Here is a 20,396-nt window from a genome sequence, read left to right as displayed (position 1 = left end):
TTGTCCTGTCCCTCCAGGCCCCTTGTCCCAAGTCCCTCTTCAGCTCTCCTGGAGCCTCATTAGGCACTGGAAGGGGCTCTCAGGTCTCACTGGAGCCTTCTCTTCTCCAGGTGAACACCCCCAGCTCTCCCAGCCTGTCTCCACAGGAGAACATCTTTCCACTGTTGTGAGTTGGTTCTCTTCTTTGAGACTGTTATTTTAAGAGCAATTGCTCCAGTGAAGCATCCAACATTTTCCACCATCTCAAACCGTGCTGAAGCCCAAGTTCCCATTTCTTCCCTGATCTTCATCAACCCTGATTTCAGACAATATTAATGTCATTTTTGGCCATACCAGAACAAAAAAAGCACCACAGTTTTGTATCCCCCTTTCCCCTGGCTGCTCAGCTCAAGTGCTTTGGAACTGATTTCCCTGGGCTGTATTTTCCCTTTTCCCATTGTGAAGCACAAGGCCATCGGAGGAGCTGGGGACAAAGCCAGAGAGCAGCTGTCTGCCAGCACAGGGACTGACATGTTATGCCTATGTCATGCCAGGATGACCAGATTAGTTTTTTAACTCCAGGTTGGGAAGTCTGACCTTGGATCAGAGGTTAATTTCTTCCAGGGGTTCCCAAATGCATCTTCCTCACAAACCTTCCCAACCACCTCCCAGGGTTCTTTGTGCCCACGAGTGCTCCTGTAACAGGAAGGGGTGCTTTGCTCTGCCAGGCAGGACATGAATTATGGATGAAATCAAGTGCAGTTCAGTGAGGATTAGGGCCTTGTGCAGTGCCCATCACTGCTGCACCCTCTGAGTCACTGTTGTAATGGGACATTAAGCCCAGGATGAGGAGTGAAGGTGCTACATACTGTTGTTGGCATTATTTCTTTGGAGCTGTGGTTTCCACTTCTCTTCAACCACAGGGAGAGGTGACCTGGGCTGGCTGGAGGCAATGTTGTTCTCATTGTCAGCTGTGGAGCAAGAGACAGACAAGGTTTAGAAGCACAAGATGATAAATGCTTAAAGCACAAAAACCAGGAAACTATCCATGTGCTCAGCAGTTCCTCAGGGTTCCCTTAACTAAGGTGACAACAAGCTACTACACTCTCTGTAGTTCTCAGGCAGTTTTCAGTGAGCTGGTACAGCACCCTCAGAAACCTTGAAACTGTCTCTGGACTCACAACCTGCCACCTACCCAGATGTAGCTGCAATGGCTTTTTCTGTGCATCAGGGACGCTGATGTCATCAGCACACCTTGAGAAATGTCTTCTGATGAGCTGAAGCTGCATCCCAAGAGGAATGGAAGTTCCCTGTGCAGCCTGACTTGTTTAATTTTCTTGCTTCCAAAATGACAGGAGGTAAAACAGGCATGGATCCTTCTTTTCCCTTATTGCCTCTTCCTGCACTGCAGGCAGCTGCCCTTTTCTCTCCTGTGAAGCACTTGGTTTTTCAAGCTGTGCTCAACTCCTCTGCATCTAAGGATCTCATTACAATCTTTATATCTGGTTTCCTTCCCTGAAGAGAGTGGGCCAGTCTCCTCAAACTGCAAACACAAAGCCAAATAACCAAGAGTCTGGAGTGTGACCAAAGATCATCCCACCCATGGCTGCAAAGACACCAACTGCCCCCAGTGTGCTTGTGTTCCCATTTCTGTGTATGGAACTGGGCCAAACGCTGTCAATCTGATGGGATCTTTCAAGGAAATGCAGGTAAGATCAGTAAATTCTCCATTATATCCATGTTTTTTCCTTTCCTGCGCCCAAAGAACTTCTCCCCATCCTCTAGAGGAAATTTTCTAGTTCTTAGTATGCTTCAATCTGAAATGGTGATCTGAAATAGGCTGTGAAGCAACACCGAAGTGCACAAAGAAATGAGGTGGAAGAAGCAGCAGAAAGATGAAGAGACTGATGACCAGGCTGAACAGAAGGATGGAATTGAACACAAAGAAAACAGAACAGGTCCTTTTTTCACCACAGCTGGACTTGTCTCACCTAATTTTGGACATCTGTTAGACACACCCCTCTTCAAAGTGGCCTTTTACACTCAGTGGTGCAAACAAGACTCACAAGAGCCTCTCATTCCTCCAGGCAGAACTAGAGCCTCTTGTACTGTAAGGTCATTGGTGTGAACTCACTGGAGTCACTGACTTCTGCACTGATTACTCAGGGGGTCCAGGCTGGCCTGGACACACCAGCACTCAGTGCAGTGACTCTGCCCTGTGCTCCGACAGGAGAGCATGAGCTCGAGCAGGGCCTGGAGCACACACAGCTCTGCAGCCAGGCTGCTCTGTCCATCAGGACACTCAAGAGAGGGCAAAGCTGCTCTTCTCCATGTGTGCCACTGACCTGGGAGAGAAGGGAGACCAGCAGTGATGCAATGGAGCTCCAGTGCTCTCCTCCTTACAGGCAAGTCCTTTCCTCTGAGCAGCTCTGACATTCACAGACCTGCACATCAACAGCCACAGGCTGCACAGCCACACAGCCACAGTCTGGGTACTGCACTGGCACAGGCTGGATCAATACCTAAGAGCAATCCAGGACGTGACAGGACCAGGGCTGACTCGAGGACTGCCTCGAGGTCTGTGTGTGCCCAGGGAATTCCCTGGCCATAGTGGGTACCTGGGGAGCACTGCCATACTCAGGCTGCAGCCACAAGTTGGTGTTTGCAGGTGTGGAAGAGATATGAAGAGCAGGAGGCACCCCAGTGACCAGTATGACACACCACCTTTCCCCCAGCATCTGCCCAGACTAATTGCTCTTGGGCTAATGTCACCAGTGTCCTCAAATCCAAGCATCTGTGGGTGGGAAAAGGAAAATGCTGGACATTGCCTACTAACTTTGGTAGGTAACTTCATGGTTCAGGCCTTCCTTGTCTTGGTGAGGATAGGTAGGGGTAGACACCCTCTGTATTTCCTCACCATAACTCTTTTATCTATTTCCTAACAATAGGGGATTTATTATATACAAATATCTGCTGGCATTCAGTACGGCATTAATGAGATTTACGCATTTCAGTCTCATCTTCCTTATCAGGCAGTCTGTGAACCACACAGATCATGGTTCTTTAATTTCTCTTCATGCCTCCAATCCTTTAATCCAGGTTCAGCCTAGTCGTCCTTTTATTTTTTCAGGCCTAGATTGTCGGAAGGGCATTATATGGCAGCACTCGACCTGAACAAAGTACTCTAAAGGGAGTCAAAGCTGTATATTGTACAGTGTAATTACAGAACAAATTCCTCTGCCTGGTGTTCTGCTGTTCTATTTCTGCCTTTCAGCACCCAATTTACATTCTAATTGCTTCTCCTCACTGTGTAGCTGCTTTATGGAGCTATAATCTCTCCTTATTACCTTCCAGTCTCCACACTCAGCCCTCGGAATGACTCTGTGTTCCTGGTTTTCTCCTGCAGGCCAGCAGCACGTTTCCTGGCCTCAGTCCCTCGTGAGGGGTTCAGGTGAGGCAGCACAGTCAGTTGGAAGAGATCAGCCCTTTGCATCACACACAACAAGCCAAACTGGGCTCCTGAACACATTAACTGAGGGAATATTTGACCCATACAGGTTTCTTGTATCCCTGCATCCCCGTAATGAAATATTCCTTGGGGCAGGCATATGGATCGAGCTAAACTGCCCCTGTGTCAGTGTCCCCAGCCTGTGGATCCTGAGCCACCAGTTCTGCTGACCCCTGCAAGGTCCCTGCACTCCCAGACTTCAGAGATGTTGGGTCAACCTGTTATTGGATATGGAAATAATAGAATCACAGAATCATGGAATTGTTTAGGTTGGAAAAGACCATTAAGGTCATCAAATCTGAACATCAGCCCAGCACTACCACCATGGTCACTAAACCATGTCCTCAAGTTACCTGGGGGAAGACACCGACCCCCACCTGGTTCTGACCTCCTATCAGAGCAGAAGGCAAGAAACCTCTGCCAGAGTAACTCAGCAGAGGTTCTGTGCTCTGCTCATGTGCACCACCCAGAGCTGGACACCCATCAATGCTGGGTGTAGTTTTCACGTCTCTCCACTTTGCTTTGCCCGCATCCCACAGCAGCACATCCTGCACCCACGGCCCCGGCTGCCCACGGAGGGGGGAAAGGCTGCTGCCCCCTCCAGAGGAAGACGTGTGAGCACAGGGCTGCCAAGCAACACACACAGAGATGCCACAGGAGGGGACAGTGGCTTTCACATGGGACAGCCTCTTAAAGGGGACAGCCACTCGAAGAAGGCAGGGACAGGCTCACTGTCACTGTACTGGTGAGACACTCGGGAAGAAGCAGCCAAGCAGAAGACAGGGACTTGCAAACAGAATAGGGAGAGATGAGAAAATAGTTTAACAAGAGTAATCTTGAGCTGGGGAGAAGGGATTTACCCATTCATACAGCTCTGCAGGATACAACTGTACAGGAGTCAGATCACAGACATACCTGATCCCTCCAGCCCTGTTCTGTGCCCAAAGGAACCCAGGTGAACAATCACAGAACCGCAGACTGGTTTAGATTGGAAGGGACCTTAAAGATCATTCTGTTCCACCTCCTGCCATGGGCAGGGACACCTTCCACTAGACCAGGTTGCTCTAAACCCTGTCCAATCTGGCCTTGGACACTTCCAGGGATGGGGCAGCCACAGCTTCTCTGGGCAACCTGTGCCAGGGCCTCAGCACCTTCCCTGGAGCCCTCCTCATGGGTCACTTGTAAAGAAGAGAGAAGGAGGAAGCTGCCAGCAGCACTGGATTAAGATTTCCAAGAGCTCACACCCTGCCTGTGAGCTGCCATTCTCCCACTGGACTCCTCAGCTTGGTCTGCAGCTCCACTACTCAGTGCCACCAAGAGCTGAAACTCAAAATGCTGCATTTCAGTGCCAGAGTCCAGAGCAAGGAACAGGATGGTCAGGACACAGTGTGGAGGCAGCAGAAACTGCCATAGAGAACTAGCAAGTACAGACCCCAACACCACAGGGTGATGGCAGCCCTGAGTGGAGCTCCACTGCTCCTTGGGGTAACACAGAGTCCCATCACTGCACAGGAACCAGCTCATGCTCTCACAGAAACCAAAACTCACGCCTTCTCCAAACAAATCACTCTAAAAGTCTCTTTGTAACATTATATAGATGATAAATAAATCAGCTGCTGAACACACCCAAAGCCTGCATTACCATTTGCCAACAAGAACTGAATTGGATAGAGGAACCTCATGGATGAAGAACTCTAGGAGCACTATTAAAATTAGGACTCCAGCTAAACCACAGACCAAGAAAGAACTTTCATTAGAATTATTGTTACAGAATGGAAAATACTCTTTTTCTCAAACCACCTGTCCCCCCTTGCCACTCTCTTCAGGGTCTGCATCAAATCTGCATCTCAACAGAGCAGCTGTTTGTTGGAGACCACAGGTCTGTCAAAGGGCATTTAATTGTTTTTAAACCTGTGTTAGTTCCCCTGAATTTTTATTGAAGAGAAAAAAAAAAAGAAAAGAAAAAACCTGCCAATATAAAAAAATCTCCCATTTCTGCATTTTTTAATGTGCTGAATGCTGTCTTTGAAAGAGCTCTGGCTTTGAAATTTTAAAATCATCTCCTATGTATCAAGACAGAAAAAACCCCAGTGACTTAGAAACAAAGTACTGGAATGATTCCTCAGAATTTTCTTTTGTAGGAAGCTGTGAGGGAAATGAACACAACTGCTGAAATGCAAATTCTTCTTCTGAGAATTTCAGTCCTTTGCAGAACTCCAGGAGACACAAACACAGGACTGGACTTGTGTGGACAAAGGCTCTGCTGCCCCGCAAGTGTTTTTGGTTCATTTGCTTCCATGAGAACTACCCCTTTGGGAGGAGGAGGGATTTAACCTGCTGCAGGATCTTATGCATTGAGGATTCTGTAGATACCTTTGGATAAAAGGCATGAGTAGTCTGATGTGTTCTGTGCTAGAAGGGCATGATCTTCCTCTTCTATGGAAAGGAGCAATATTTAGGATGTACCCTGAGCCTGTGTGCTGTAGCCTTTGAGGGTCCACGTTTGCTGCAGGTGAAATGACTGGGGCTTTGGGAAGGGGGAGCACAGAGAGCCCTGTGGACACACACGGGGGTCAGCACAGGTAGCAGCGCAGAATTGAACTCTCCGCCTGCAGTGAGTCCAAGTGCCCAGCTTACCTGCGTGGGACTGCATGTGCTCCAGGAGATTGTTATAAAACTGGAACTGGATTCCACAAGCTCCACAGGTGTAAGGCTCTGTTTGGGAGAAATCAGTTCAGAAGAATTACACAGAGTATGCAGGGAAGCAGCACACGTGCACACTGCAGGCTGTACAGCAGTGGGGCCGGACCCTGGGGACACCTCGGGCACGTCACTGCTGCCTGGGCTGGGGCCGGGTGTGCTTCCTCCTGCTTCACTGCACTGCCAGGGGAAGGCCTGGGATGGCAGAGGGACAGCACTGACACTGGAGGGAAGCACCTGCCGGGGTATGTCGGGGATCCCTGTGGATATGCACACAGATCTGGGAGGCTGCACACTGCCACTCCCTCAGGCTGCTTTTAGCACATCCCTGTTCTTTCTAAGCCTGTGAGCAAAGCTTGGTGAGTTCATTTTACATCCAGTTCTGTCAAAGTCCAGTCTCTGCTGCCTTTCCTGAGCAAGACAAGGAGCACTGGGTTGTGAGCAATCCTGTAGCTCCGAAGCTGGGGCGTGCAGCAGTGCCACAGGGGAACTCAGCTGGGTTTGTGGCTGGCAACAAGTGCAGTGAGACAGGGCCCGCTGAGTCCACGGGGCTGGGCAGCAGCAGGTCACTGGGGGAAGCAGAGGTGGGGGGAAGGAAGCACAGAAATCAGGGCTGTGCCGGAAGACTGAGAGCAGAGCAGGAGAGCCATGTGCCAGAGGAATATGGATGAGCTGGAGTCAGGAAAGAGCTGGGTGTAGAGCTCCCTTGTGAGCTGAAAGATACGTTTAGCTCTGTTCTGGCCAGTGTGTTGAAAGTGCATTTTTTCCACTGAATTAACCTAATAGCAAATGTTTGCAGTTGCCTGTTTAAACAGTATTAGTTGGGTGCATTATTTGACAGATGTGATCTCGAACTACAGTGCTGAGATATGGTAACATTACAGTTTGCCTCTATCCCTGCAGTTACACCAGCACTGCCACCTCTTACACTGTGGCATTTTGGTTTGGAGCAGCAGAATGGCATATAAACAACTTTGCATACAAATGCCTGGCACACACACAGAGCAAGGTCTGTTGCTACAATATTTCAGAAATCTAGACCTAAGTTCAAAGGGAAAAACATACTCATTCTGCATCAATGAATAAGCAAAAGCACCAGCATCCAGGGAGGAAGACCCAAAACCCAGGAGAGCACAAGCCTGCCTTGGCTGTACTCTGCAAGAAGTCTGTAGTCTGTGTCAGGTAGTAAACCCCAGAATTTACCTGATGATTGTGGGAATCTGTGAGGAAAAACACCCAAGAGACCATGAACAGTCTGTACTTACATGCTGTGAGGTTAAAGGTTTCCCAAAGAACCTACAGCCTCTTAAACAACAGAGCCAGCTCCATCTGGAGTTGTGCTCAATGCTTTAACTCACTGTTTGCTTGTGATGCTACTCCTGGTTTTGCTGTAGCAAGGAATTTTGGAAGTACGGTACTTAAGTATCTGTGTTTGTGAAAAAAAGGGAAGACTTGGACAGCTGAGTGGCACTTGGGGATTTCAGGCCTTGGGAATTAACAGGGACTGGTTGTTTCTGCTGAAATGATCAGCAGTGAAATAGTTGTGGTAAAATGTCATAAGAGGTACAATGTAATCTAATTGTTTAGACTTATTTTGTAATTATCAGAGAGAAAAAGACCCCAGGCAGGTGCAAACCATCCCTCTTCCATACCTATGTCAGTGTCAGATGACCTGTGTTACAGACCCATCTCTTTGCTGCTCACAGAGCCCAGTTTGCTCAGATGGAAATGTCTCAAACTTGACTCCCCTTCAAGTGTCAAAATTAACATTTCATTAATGTAATGAAAGCAATCACACTTCCAAGGGCCTGCTGCCTGCTGCTGACAGGTCAGAAGGGCTGTGGTGCTGCAGCCAGGGCAGTTCAGTGACCCGCTCTCTCTGCTCCACTGCCCTGCTGGAGCCCCTGTCCCTACACCAAGCAGGGAGAACAGACCCTGCTGTACCTCTGAGGTGCTTCAGGAATGCTGACAGGTGGACACGTCACCCCACATTTCCCTGGACACTGCCAGCTCTCTGTGTGCCCCCTGAACATCAGCAGGGATGTGCTGCCCATAGTAACCTGGGCCACACAAAGCTGTGATGAGGGAGCCCACTCCTCACTGCTGCACTCTCAAGGCCCCTCTCTGCTCCCACACAAACTCCACAGCTGACCTGGGAGCAGGTTTCCAGTAGCCACCAGAACAGCTCCTCCTCAGCTCAGTCACAGGGTGCCTCACTGGGAAGCAAATCCCTTACACCCAAGCCAGGACTCTCCAACCAGCACATTTCCCACATTCATTTTACCCTCTTCTTTCACTCACATTTCCTTCTCAGCTGATTGTCTCACTGAGCTGCTTTACCTTCCTCCTGTTGTATTCTCAGCTATTTTATCACCATAAACCTGTGCTGTCTTTCCATCTCTCCCCTTGACTGACTCCCCTGCACCCCAGACCAGTCTTTCCTGGGTTCTCCCATCTCTATCCATCATGTCATGACCACCAAGATCTCCACAGTTCTTCATCTCAAGCTCCTCCCTGTGTGCTCAGTGCACTCATAACTCTGACAGGCCTCTGATTTGTGACTCTTCTCAGAAAAATTGTGTTGATTTTCATCCCATTTTCAAAAGCTGCCCCTTCTGTTCTACTCTAGAAATGTCCAATTTTGGAAACTAAATTACCATCTACTTAAAAAAACTGATTTCACATTCTGAAAATGCCAAAACATTTTCTAAAAACTTCTGAGACAAAGAGTCACACAAGTCTACAGTTTGCCATAAATGAAAATGAGTTAAAACTAAGGATAAAATTTAAATTCACCCCACAATTCCAAAGTCTTTCCCAGGAACGAAGGAAGGGATGCTTGGGAGGATGTGCAGAAACCCTGTGGGAATAAATGAATGAACTCACTTCACTTTCCAGAGCTTCCTCAACCCTCATACTTCTGAGATTTCAGCTTCTCAGCCCCTCAGGCTCCACAGCACAGAGCTGGGAGCAGTCAGGCTGCTTGGAAGTAGGGTGGAATGTGTCAGTCTAGAAGAGGAAGAGGGATCTGGAAGGTGGAGACAAGGAAGAGGCAACTGGTATCCAAAACCAGGGAAAAGTTACCATGGGAAAAAACCTGTTCACCTGGGCTGGTAACACAGTGAGTAAAACCCCCTCCCTCTGAATTAAAGGTAAACTTAAAGGTAAAATAGAAAAGTTGTCAAAACTACTCTGCATACCCTGTGAGCCACACTTGTGCCTGTTCTCCTTTCAGGAGCACAGTCCCCCCCCCAGCACTGCAGGACCCTCCCTTCCCCAAAAAAATTTCAGCTTCCCTCTCTCTTGCCCAGGCTGAGGTTTCCACATCCAGAGGGATCTGTTCTCCTCCAGGTGGGCTGAGCTCAGCAAGGTGCTCACAGGTCTTCCCATGAGTGCTTCAACCAGAAACCTCTCCTGTTCTTCTCAGCTTTGCTGGTAGAGGTACAAGGAAAGCTGAGGCCCCTCTGTGGTGCCCACACAGACCCCCAGAACATCTGTGCTCCCCCCAGCCCCAACAGTTTTGGGTCGCCAAGGCAGGCTTATGGATGAGCAAAGCAGAGGCAGCTCATGACACGGCTCAGAGTCTTCCAGCCTGCAGCAAGACTGTCCAGCCAGCCTGTCTCACATTGCTGAAACCTTCTCCCTCACCTTCCCAAGCCCCTCTGTGCCTTAGTAACCAATTCCTCTTGCTGTTCCACATCTGAGGGGGTGGGAGCTGTGGCAGGAGCAGCAGTACATCCTTTTGATGAGAAAACCCAGCCCTTTGCTCCACGTGCTCAGCCAGGCTCTCAGCTCTCCCTTGGGCCCACGGGCCTTTGAGCAGTGCCAGGTGCTGCGACCCTTCCAGCCCTGTTCCCTCAGGCTGGGGAGGAGGGAGCTCTGCTTTCTCCAAGCTTCCTGTGTCTGCAGATGCTGAACAGCTGCTGGTGCCAGCTGGGCTCCTGCTCTGTCCTTGGCTGGCTCGGGCTGAGGGTTGGGACTCCAGTTCCCACCACAGTCCCCTGAGCCCTCCTGGGCTGGTGCAGGACAGTGGCTACAGCATCCCTAAACCCCACCATTCCCAGCAGGGCAGCTGCACTCACACAACCTTCCTTCACACTTGGATCTCAAGGGAGCAGGGGACAAATTCACCAGCCTGCAGGAGAAGCTTTCCCTTCCTCTCCTGGTTTCCACAGCTCACCCCAAGCAACCACTGCTGGGTGAGAGGTGACAGGCAGAGAGCTCATGGAGCTGCCTCCAGAGCACTCCCCCTCACAGTCCAAAATGTCCAAAAAGGAAGAGAAATCATGAACATCTGCCCCCCCCGAGGGTGCCCCATTGGCCCTGCTGTTGCTCTGGCTCTGTGTTGTTGCTGCATGTTCAGAAGCCTTCTGCAAACCCTGCAGCTTAACTCTGGCAGCAAAATCTGTACGAAATGGTAAATGTTGCAAGGCCAGGCCTTCCATGTGGCATAGGGTACAACACTGAGTATAGCACAGCACCTCTGCTGCTCCCCCACTATCTCCACCCACCATCTTCTCCCATCTCCTTCCTCCTCCAATCCCTCCTTCCTTGCTGCCTGTCCCTTGCACCCAGCCCATGGCACAGACCCAGCAGGTTTTTCTCGAGCTGTGCTGTCACTGTGTCCCCTGTCCTTGTGCTCTCTGTTCCTGTGCTGTCCCTGTGCTCCCTGCTCCTTCCCTGCCTGGTTGTCTCTCAAGCACTGCTCCTCTCTCCAGGAACTTGAGGACTGCACTGTGCTGAGGCTGGGCCCTGACTGAACAGCTCCTATAGAACCACAAAATCACAGAAAATCCTGAGCTGGAAGGGACCCACAAGGATCATTGAGTCCAACTCCTGGCCCAGCACAGGACAACCCAACAGTCCCTTCATGTGCCTGAGAGCATTGTCCAAACATGTCTGCTTCTGCGGCAAAATATTTGAAAATATGAGAGGAGGAAATCACTCTGAACATGCCCTGTCTCAGCAGAAAGGACATGGCAGCTACAGGCAGCTGATTTCAGAGAAGTCTGACTCTTATTCCTGACTTTTCCCACAAGGCAGAAGGATTGTGCAGTGGACAGCAAAGAAAATCTGCTGTGAGCAAGCAGTGCCTCTGGAACTGCAACCTCTCATCCCAGGGCACCTGGAACAGCCCCTGGCAAGCTGCCTGAACTCCAGCACTGCAGGAGCCCCAAGCAATGGCATCTGGTCTCCTGTCAAGCACTACAGAGATTCCTCCCCCAAAAGTGGCATTTGGCTGGGTGTTGGCTGTTGAGCACAAAGCTTCTCCCCCAAAGCATCCTTCCCAAAAAACCACCTCCTCTGCAAGGCAGGTCCCTCTCTGCTCTGACAAGACATGCCACCATGTCACCCTTACTGGCTGCTCAGGTCCTCTCTGAAAACACCTCCACAGAAATCTAAAGCACCAGCAGCTGCTGAAACCTCTTCAGTCTCCTGAGCCACACAGAACTGATGCTCACATTTGGTTGCACAATTTAAAACCTCTTTCCCCAGGGCTGTTATTAGACGCTTTTATTAGTGCTTTACGTACACACAGCGAGCGAGGCCCCAGAGCAAGGCAGCAGCTGTGTGAGCCAAGACAGAGGGAAACTAGCATTGTGCTTAGGTTAAATAAATCACTCTAATTCCATGTTAACTCTCATTGCCACATCTAAGCCAGGGAAAATAGCACAGCCTGGTCTGTACCTGGGCAAGATCTTCACTGAAACAAGTTCCTAATCTGGTCCTGCTGAGCACAGGGCACAGGGCAGGCTCCTCTAGGCACTGTTCTCGCTGTTTGTGCTCTTGGTGTCTGCTCTGGGAAGTGCTGTCCTCACTCAGTGACCACATGGATTCTCTGCACTGCACTGGCCCCTGGCCCCAGGCACTAAAGGGCTCTTTCAGCAGCCCAGCTGCACAAAAGCGTTTGAGGGGCAAACCACAGCCCTTTACTGTCCCCCTAGAAGTGAACCTGATCTGGAGCAGGCACACAGCCCACAGCACTGGCATTCACCACTTAAAACACCACAAGGAATTCTGAACATCATCTCTGGTTGCTCTCCAGCCAGAAGTGCTAATGCAGTCTCCTTGTTATGCTTGGCTTCCTAGACACAGGAAAACCACTGTCAGTCTGAAAAAGGAGTTCAGGCACTTGATACAATGCTATTGTATTGTGTGTGAGGAAACTCTGTTGGGATTTTTCTGGTCTTTATATTTATTATGGAACATTTTTTTATTCCATGCACAGTCATGTCCCCGCCATAGCACAGTCACTTCCATTAAAGCCACCTATCCAGGGAACAGTCACAAAGTTTGACTGATTAATGATAAATCACCTTGTACTGGGGATTTGCTAATCTTTCACTCCATAGATTCTCCAGGCAAAATTGATAGTTCACGTTTTTCTGCCCATACTTTGTTCTCTCAGTGACTCTTTTGGCCACGTCCTGCCCAGTCCCAGTCCAGCCCAGCCCAGGATCTATGCTTGTAGACTGCAATCCAGCTGCTATGCCTGGCTGTCCCAGTTCTGCTGACTGCTCATTGCCTCAGTGCTTTCATATGCATTGCCTCCCAAACCTGGTGACGCCTTACAGCAGCAGCAGTGTGGTGACAAGCAGCAGATGGGAGTGGGAGGACAGAAGTGTCCATCCTTCTGTCATTCCCCACCACGTTATCCCCAGCTGCTTCCCTGCCTGGGTGAGATCTGCTGGATGGGGCTCAAGGGAGGACAGGCCAATAGTGCCAGAATTACCCCAGAGTTTCACATCCCACACGTGACACTGAGCCATGTGGTGTTTGTGCCCCCACTGAAACACAGCCATGGAAAGACGGAAAATGGGGAGGCAAAGACACACCAGCTCTTCCAAAAGGCAGTTACTGAGAGCCCTGCCTGGACACCTGAGCACACAGGTGCCTGAGAGCTTTCCAGGGCCTCTCTGATCACCAGTGACACTCTCAGTGACTGGTTATGCTCACCCAGGCTGCTGTCAATGAAACCATTGGGACTGACTCCTGACAATGTGAAGGAATAAAAGAGGAGAAATGGCTTGGAGCAAGAGCTGGAAAAGAGCACTGAATGGAACACACAGCAAGCAGCACAAAAATGGAGTCAAAGAGAAAACAAGGTTGGGGAAGAAAAGGGGATGCAGGATAAAGGAAGGGGAAAAGGGAAGAAGTTTATGCATCCCCATGCCTGGCTTTGAGGAGTGTGTCAGCTGCTTAACGCAGAAAGGAACTGCTTCTAACTAGAGCCCAACTCCTCTCAAACCAGTCCTGAGCAGCTCATTCGAGTTCCTCAGGTTTCCTGGCTCAAACAAAAGATAAGGTGAGCACCTTGTAACTCCCCTGCAGCATGCCAGGCCCTAGACTGAGCCACTAAAATAAACTGACACTGCATGTGGTGCAAACAGAAACACTCCTTACAATGAAAGAACACCAGCAAATCCCATGAAATTCTACTGTTTGTAAGAATTTCTGGCTTCGTTTGGGTTTTTACTGTGAGCTTTTACTCCTGTGCTTTAAATGTTGCAGCTTGGATAAAAACAGATTGAGAAGGGTGAGTGTGATGTGAGCTGGTACAAGGAGATGCCAGAGAGAGTCTGGGAGATGCGTCACAGCAACAGTGGGTCAGTATTTAATAGTTCAGACAGAACTCAAGTTTTGGACTAAATACAGCCACTCCTCGTGTGTGCTTCTTGTCAGTGGTTCCTGGGCCCCCTCTCATGCTACATGTTCATCTCCTCTCCTCCCAAATTTAAAAAGAGGTTTGCAGCCAGAAGGTTTTACAATGCAGCTTTCTTGGCTCTAGGGATGAGCTGTTTGATAAGAAGGAAGATGTTTCTGCCCTTGCCCTGTAGGCTGTACAGGGCTTCACAGGAATAAAAAAGTTAAAATTTACAGGAATAAAAAAGGTACAATCTCAGACTGCTGCTTTCAAAGGGCCCCAGAGGAGTCAGGGACCCAAATGGTATATTGGCATTTTAAGATGTGCACTTCAAGGCACTTCAAACCACTCCTAGTACCCACAGAAGACAAGACACGAGGAGCAGAGCTGTTGAGAGCCCAGGGGCACGTTCAGGGCAGCAAACCAGGCTGCTGGCTCTGGCAGTCAGTGAATTACAGTGCTCTGAGCCGTGTCTGACAGCCAGGCTGGGCTGCCTGACAACAGCCCCTGCAGCTCCCCAGGTGGAACAGGACTAATGGGTACAAGGGCCTGAAACACAGAGATGAGCTCACCTGATGGGTTCTGCTTACACCTCTTTTCTTTAGGTTTTTCTGTCCCCGAATGACCAGCTGTAATTGTGGTGAATGCTTGGATTAGTACAGGATTGTTCCCCAAAACATAACACACAGTATTTCAGTAACAAACAACTTTTTTCCCCGTTCACCATCACCCACTCTGCTACCACAAGGGTGTTTTCCAACACCATGTCTTTCCTTTTCATCATGCTCCAGAAAGTCTCTTATTTGCTTCAGAGGCAGATACAACCCCCCCAACAGACCTGTAACCAGCTCCATTCCAGCCAGAGGCAGTGAAAATACCACATTTTGGTACTCTTGGATGGGGAATGGAGGGAGACTGGGCTTTTCTGTCAACACCTTATTTATCTCTGCACCAAGATGCCAAAATAACATTTCATCTGGTTTGTCACGCTCCAATTAGGGAGCACGAGAGAATTGCAGTGGCCCACTGGAAGGCAGGGCAATACACAGGAAGGATAAAAGTCTTGTAGAGAAAACTCTGTCAACAGTGTACCTAAAAAAAATTGTCTAGGCCAGTGGTCATGTTCAGTTACTACCACTTGGACTTAAAATGAAAAGAAACTCCAGAACTGGAGTAAATTTTCATTCCTTCTAGCAGATGTATTTTGGTCCCACATCTGGTACACTGTGATCTCCATGCAGTGAACCCACAAACAGCTGGATGCTGGTTACAGTGACATGTAAATAAACTGCCACACTCAGCACCATTGTAACATGCACTGAGCATCACTCAGTGCTCAGCTCAGCTTCTCTTGCTTGTTGCTGGCTTTGTTTCCCCAGGACTGCACTGACACACAGACACAGCATGAGCAGTGCTGCACCTCCATCCATCCATCCTTCCTCCACATCTTTGCTCCCCACTGAAAAATCTATGCTATACTTTAGCCGGTCCTTGGGAGCAGGATTCCCATATCACCTTTTTTACAGGCTTGGAATGCCAGGAGCCTGGGGAGGAGGGAGAAAAGGGCACTACCCCAGGAGGGCTGGCTGCCTGCGAGCTTAACCAAAGTGCCCCAAATACATCAACAATCACTGAGCACAGCTGATTCCTGCTTGGAAAGGAATGTGGTAGCAAGAGCAGGAGGGGGTGAACTCACTTACCACTGGAGTTCTGGCAATTGCTGTTTGTTTCTTCAAAGTTGTTTTGTGCTTTGCCTTCCACTCTTCTGCTGAAAGCACTTTCTGCTGTGTGGAGAACAAAGCAGGGATGGTGACTGGTCAACACTGGATGCAGAACCATGCAGACAGAAGGCAAGACGACACGCTCCTGTGCCACATAATCACATACCCTGAATACAGCAGACAGGCCAAATACCTCGTTTTGGAGGCAAATGGAACAGATTCAGTGAAGGCATAACAGGTATTTTTCTTGAATGCCTTCTGGCTGAGATGGCCTGGATTGGCTCTTAGGGAGCCCATGAACACCAGTCCTGACTGAACCAGAAAGGTCATGGCTTCCTCCCCTGCAAAAAAACCCAACCCTGATCTTACTCTTCCTTAAGGCAATGAGCAGCCCTTAAAGCCTCTGGCACAGGTGACCAGGTCTGCACACTAATGAGGACCTCACCACAACACCAAAGTGTCACCTACAGAGGCACGATGCCAGCTTTCCCTGTGCTTCCCAGTCACCTGCATTCCCTTCCTAAACACCCTCCTGGAAACACTCCAGTGGAGGCCTGGAGGGCTGTCTCAGAGCCTGCCACCATGTCTGGAAAAGCTATGGAACATCCTCTGACCCTCAGTGCCCTGACTCCTGTACTCTCCCCGGGGCCCAGCAGGCAGGTCCTGCTCCCCTGAGTGTGGTGCCAGTCCCTGCTCCTGGCAGGGCACCTGCTCCACACACTGCAGCCACAGCGCAGGGCAGCTTCCCAGGACTGTGCTGGGAGGCCTCTTCCCGTGGGCAGAGGTGTTTCCTGACCCTGGTAGCGCCCACAGTGTCCTGACACATCACTGCACAGCACAGTTCAGTGATCCCATCCTGCTCAAGCTGGTGTCCCTCAGCACAAGTTCAACACTACAAACAGTGTGAGGTCTTGCCTCACTTCACAGGGTTTGCAGTATCTGGGCAAATGGATATACTGTAGTGACTCAAAGGACAAACTAGAAATAAAAATAATGTTAACTGGCCAAACTACTGTGTGTGGTCTGTGCTGGACTGACCCTTCCCTGTCACCCAATGACATGTGGACTCTGCTGGGCTCTCAGCCTGCAGACTGTGCTTCATTCAGAGTGATGGGGACTGTTGAAAACTGGTATCAGACCATGATTTCTGGATTTCATGATTTTCTGGATTTCTGCAGACCATGGAGTGGTCACAACGGCTGCCAGGACTTCCCCAGAGGCCCCAGCTCCTGCAGGCTCCCCGTGCTGCAGTATGGCTCACACACACGGGCTGTAGGGCTGGTGAGGTTACCAAAAACCTGAACTGCAAGAAGGTCCCAGCCCACGGATTTTGGCCCAGCCAATCGTCAATGGCCCCTTCCAAGTTCTGAGCAGGGTTATCAAACTCTCAATCTACTACATTCCTGACTCCTTCTAAAATTCAGGAGAACAGAAAAACCTGGTAATCAAATAAATTAAAACAGAAACACACAAAACAGGACTGCAAAGGAAATGGAGACATTATCTATGCACCCTACTTGAGAGATAAATAATAGAAATGAGAGGCCTTAAAATCAGATGGCACAGTGGAAAAAGAGACCATGACAAAATGGTTTGGGTCAACCCACCCCCTCAAGAGACCCAAGTTCAAATCCTGGCTTATGTCACAATTGGAAGTGAGTTGGAGGTCTCCAAAAATGCTTGGAAAAAATTTGCATGGTGGTTTTGCCCTCATTCCCTGGCCTTTTTTTTTTCCCTAAGTCTGGCAATAAAAAACTGCTTGGTCTTACTGGTCTTACTGTGTCCTTCCCACACAGGAGAGGGCAGCTCCCACCTACTCTCTCTCTCTCCTTGTGTCTGAATCTTCTGTGTGCAAAGCAAAATGATCTGTACAGACCAAGTCAGTGCCACTCTACCAAGGGTCTGTGCAAGCCCTGGCAGAGGAGTGGTACCTCCCTATCTCTGGAGTTATCCAGGCCCATGTGGAACGTGGAACGTTTCTAACCACAGCACTCAGAAGGTACCCCTTCTGGAGATTCTTCCTGGTGGGTGTTACATGCAATGCCTTTGTACCAGGAATTCCAGAAGCCCTCAGACTGCATTTGTACAAGACACAGCCATGAAAGACCCCATGGAAATGACAGATGGGGTGGGACCCCAGACTAGGATTAGTTTGTGAAGATCCATCTACCATCAGCAATTCCTTCCCCTGGAAAGGAAGAGAACAGCTCTGAGTTTATTCCCAGTGTTCTGACCCACTTTTCATTAGAGCAGTGGGGGAAAAAGAGTGCTCTTACAAAAAACATCTCCCAGTTTCTGCTCAGATGACTGGCCTCTGGCCCAAGAGGACTCCCTGTTTTTCCACTTTTGTGAGACATGAAACTGGAAAAAGTTGTTGCAAGTTTAAGTAAATAATGAAAAAGGTTTGTCAGCTTTAACTCCTGACTTGGTTGAACTGGATGGACCTCAAATTAGTAAAAACATCATATCCGTGTCTAAGAGGTGCAGTAACAATATGGAATCCCAGGATTCACAAGCTGTAAAAAGACAGGTCTCTCAGCAAGCCCCGGCAGCTGAGGATGTGTGTGGTATCTAACAAACCCCCCCTTGTTCACCATTGCATCCTCTCCCAGCACAGCCACCCCTGTACTCGGCATCTGCCCTTGCCAGACATTTCAGGGGCATCTAAACACCAACTGATTGACCAGCCCTTCTGCTGCATGCAGTAGGAATACATATCCATCAATCCCACAGACTTAGGAGAGTGCTTCCTAGCTGCCTGCACGTCACATTATGTCTCACATCCTATTTATTAACTGCTATTTTTCAGTTGCTTCTTTTAATACTTTGCTTTCTTTTAATACTTTTTTTTTTTAAGGTTCGATCTTGTTTGGAAGGAGGATACAGACAATGGGAGGATCAATCCCAACCTGAGCTTTCTGATGCTTCTGTAACGGTTCTGTGACATTGACTTTTCTGCCGGAGCTCAGTTTATCTCTCGGAGTTTCCTGGGGAGTGGAGCACTGGGAAAACACCTGTACTCCATTTCACTTCCAAAGGCATGGACATAGCCCTGGAAACATCACCTTGAGGGAAACAAACACTAAATGCCAAACAGTGCTGAAAACCAAACAAAAATCACCATTCCTGACAAGCCATCACAACAATCCTTGTCAGGAAGCTCTCCTCAGTTTGTGACACCAGGATTTGAAACAAGGTCCTTTAAAACCTCGTGATTACCACAATGCTTAACAGAATCAACTTCTCACTGGGAAGAGGTTATAAAGATCTACTGCTGAGGTAAATTTTTATTTATAATGTGCCAAAGGATCTAATCCATTCAAGGACTTCTGGGAGTAGTTTTTCTGGGACAGTCATGGATGGAGCAGACTGAGTCCAGCAAGGGTCAAAAGCCAACCCAGGGCAGGACTGGACACTAAGCAGTTAAGAAAGTTGATGGTAGAAAGGCAGTTGGTACCTGTGATGGCCTTGCTTCCTGGGGATCCAGAATTTGGAGTGCGGAACATCTGGGACTGGGAAGCGGGCGGGACCCCGGAGGGGGTGCGGTGCAGGAGGCCGGAACAGCGGTTTAGGGACGCCGGAGATTTTTTGCTGGACTGGCTCGTCTGAGTCTTCACTGCCACGAAGAGTGGAGATCGAGAGAACTCTGGATATGAACATCAGAACTAGTGCCTGCACAGCCAGTGAGCTCTCAGAGCTGGGCCTGCCGGAGCTGCTGTGCGACAGCCACGCTCAGCCATCCCTGCACGGGCACTGCAGCCACCACGGATCCACAGAACAGCTCCGATCCCAGGGAACAGCTCCGATCCCAGGGAACAGCTCCGATCCCAGGGAACAGCTCCGATCCCAGGGAACAGCTCCGATCCCACGGAACAGCTCTGATCCCAGGGAACAGCTCTGATCTCAGGGAACAGCTCTGATCCCAGGGAACAGCACCGATCCCACGGAACAGCACCGATCCCACGGAACAGCTCTGATCCCAGGGAACAGCTCTGATCTCAGGGAACAGCTCTGATCCCAGGGAACAGCACCGATCCCACGGAACAGCACCGATCCCACGGAACAGCACCGATCCCAGGGAACAGCTCTGATCTCAGGGAACAGCTCTGATCCCAGGGAACAGCACCGATCCCACGGAACAGCACCGATCCCACGGAACAGCACCGATCCCAGGGAACAGCTCCGATCCCAGGGAACGGCACCCCCACAGAATAGCACTGATCCCATGGAACAGCACTGCTTTCCCCACTCACCCCAGGGTGATTATTGAAGCTTGTTAACTCCCTTCCACACCTTTACCTGCCATGTGACCAACCCATTCCTCCTCCAGCAGGAATCACCCCATCCATCCAGGAGCACCATTGGATTGCCACAGCCTGGCTGGGTGAACCTGCAGCTCTGCCTCCATTTCTAGGTATTGGATTTTGAGAGCAGGTTTCTAAAGTGACATTCAGGGCTCTGAGCAGAGAGAAGTTTACATCTTTGTTCTTTGAGCCTTGCATAAATCCTAGCAATCTCCAGCTACATTCCTTGTCTCTTCAACCAAACACAAAGGAAAAGGGGCTGTTGGGAATGAAATGGAATTAGGAGGCAGAGTGAGTAAAGGCTTCTTGGTCCCCATCTCCAGATCAGTACTGGTGACACGTGGAGAATTCTCAGTATTACTGGGATATGTTCTTTGAATGCATCTCCATTTTGGTCTCTGCAATGCACAGTGAGGATCACCAGGAATTTTCAATGCCAAAAGTCATGTGAAAAAACCTTCAGGAGAACAGCCCTTTGCCTGGGCCACATGGATTAAAAAACCAATTACAAAAATGGAGAAATTATCTAAGAAACACCT

At 49.5% G+C, this 20,396-nt stretch overlaps 1 protein-coding gene across 9 annotated transcripts in view; it reads right to left on the bottom strand.

The window, feature by feature from the left end:
- The window catches only part of ZNF618 (zinc finger protein 618), a 161,759-nt gene that overhangs the window by 9,761 nt on the left and 131,602 nt on the right, over nucleotides 1-20,396 (bottom strand). For 5 of the 9 annotated variants that reach the window (XM_032708158.1, XM_032708160.1, XM_032708152.1 and 2 more), the window contains 5 exons: nucleotides 19,011-19,199; nucleotides 15,533-15,616; nucleotides 14,405-14,461; nucleotides 6,125-6,202; nucleotides 849-950 (listed from right to left, as the gene is read on the bottom strand). In XM_032708158.1, the coding sequence (XP_032564049.1) occupies nucleotides 849-950; nucleotides 6,125-6,202; nucleotides 14,405-14,461; nucleotides 15,533-15,616; nucleotides 19,011-19,199 (510 nt within the window). The remainder of the gene's footprint in view (nucleotides 1-848; nucleotides 951-6,124; nucleotides 6,203-14,404; nucleotides 14,462-15,532; nucleotides 15,617-19,010; nucleotides 19,200-20,396) is intronic. The other 4 variants (XM_032708153.1, XM_032708161.1, XM_032708154.1 and 1 more) reach the window with 3 other exon arrangements.

The sequence above is a fragment of the Chiroxiphia lanceolata genome, chromosome 21 (assembly GCF_009829145.1).
Source record: "Chiroxiphia lanceolata isolate bChiLan1 chromosome 21, bChiLan1.pri, whole genome shotgun sequence".
Taxonomy (NCBI): domain Eukaryota; kingdom Metazoa; phylum Chordata; class Aves; order Passeriformes; family Pipridae; genus Chiroxiphia; species Chiroxiphia lanceolata.
The sequence above is the reverse complement of the archived record's forward strand: the minus strand, read 5'-3'. Positions and strand labels throughout refer to the sequence as shown.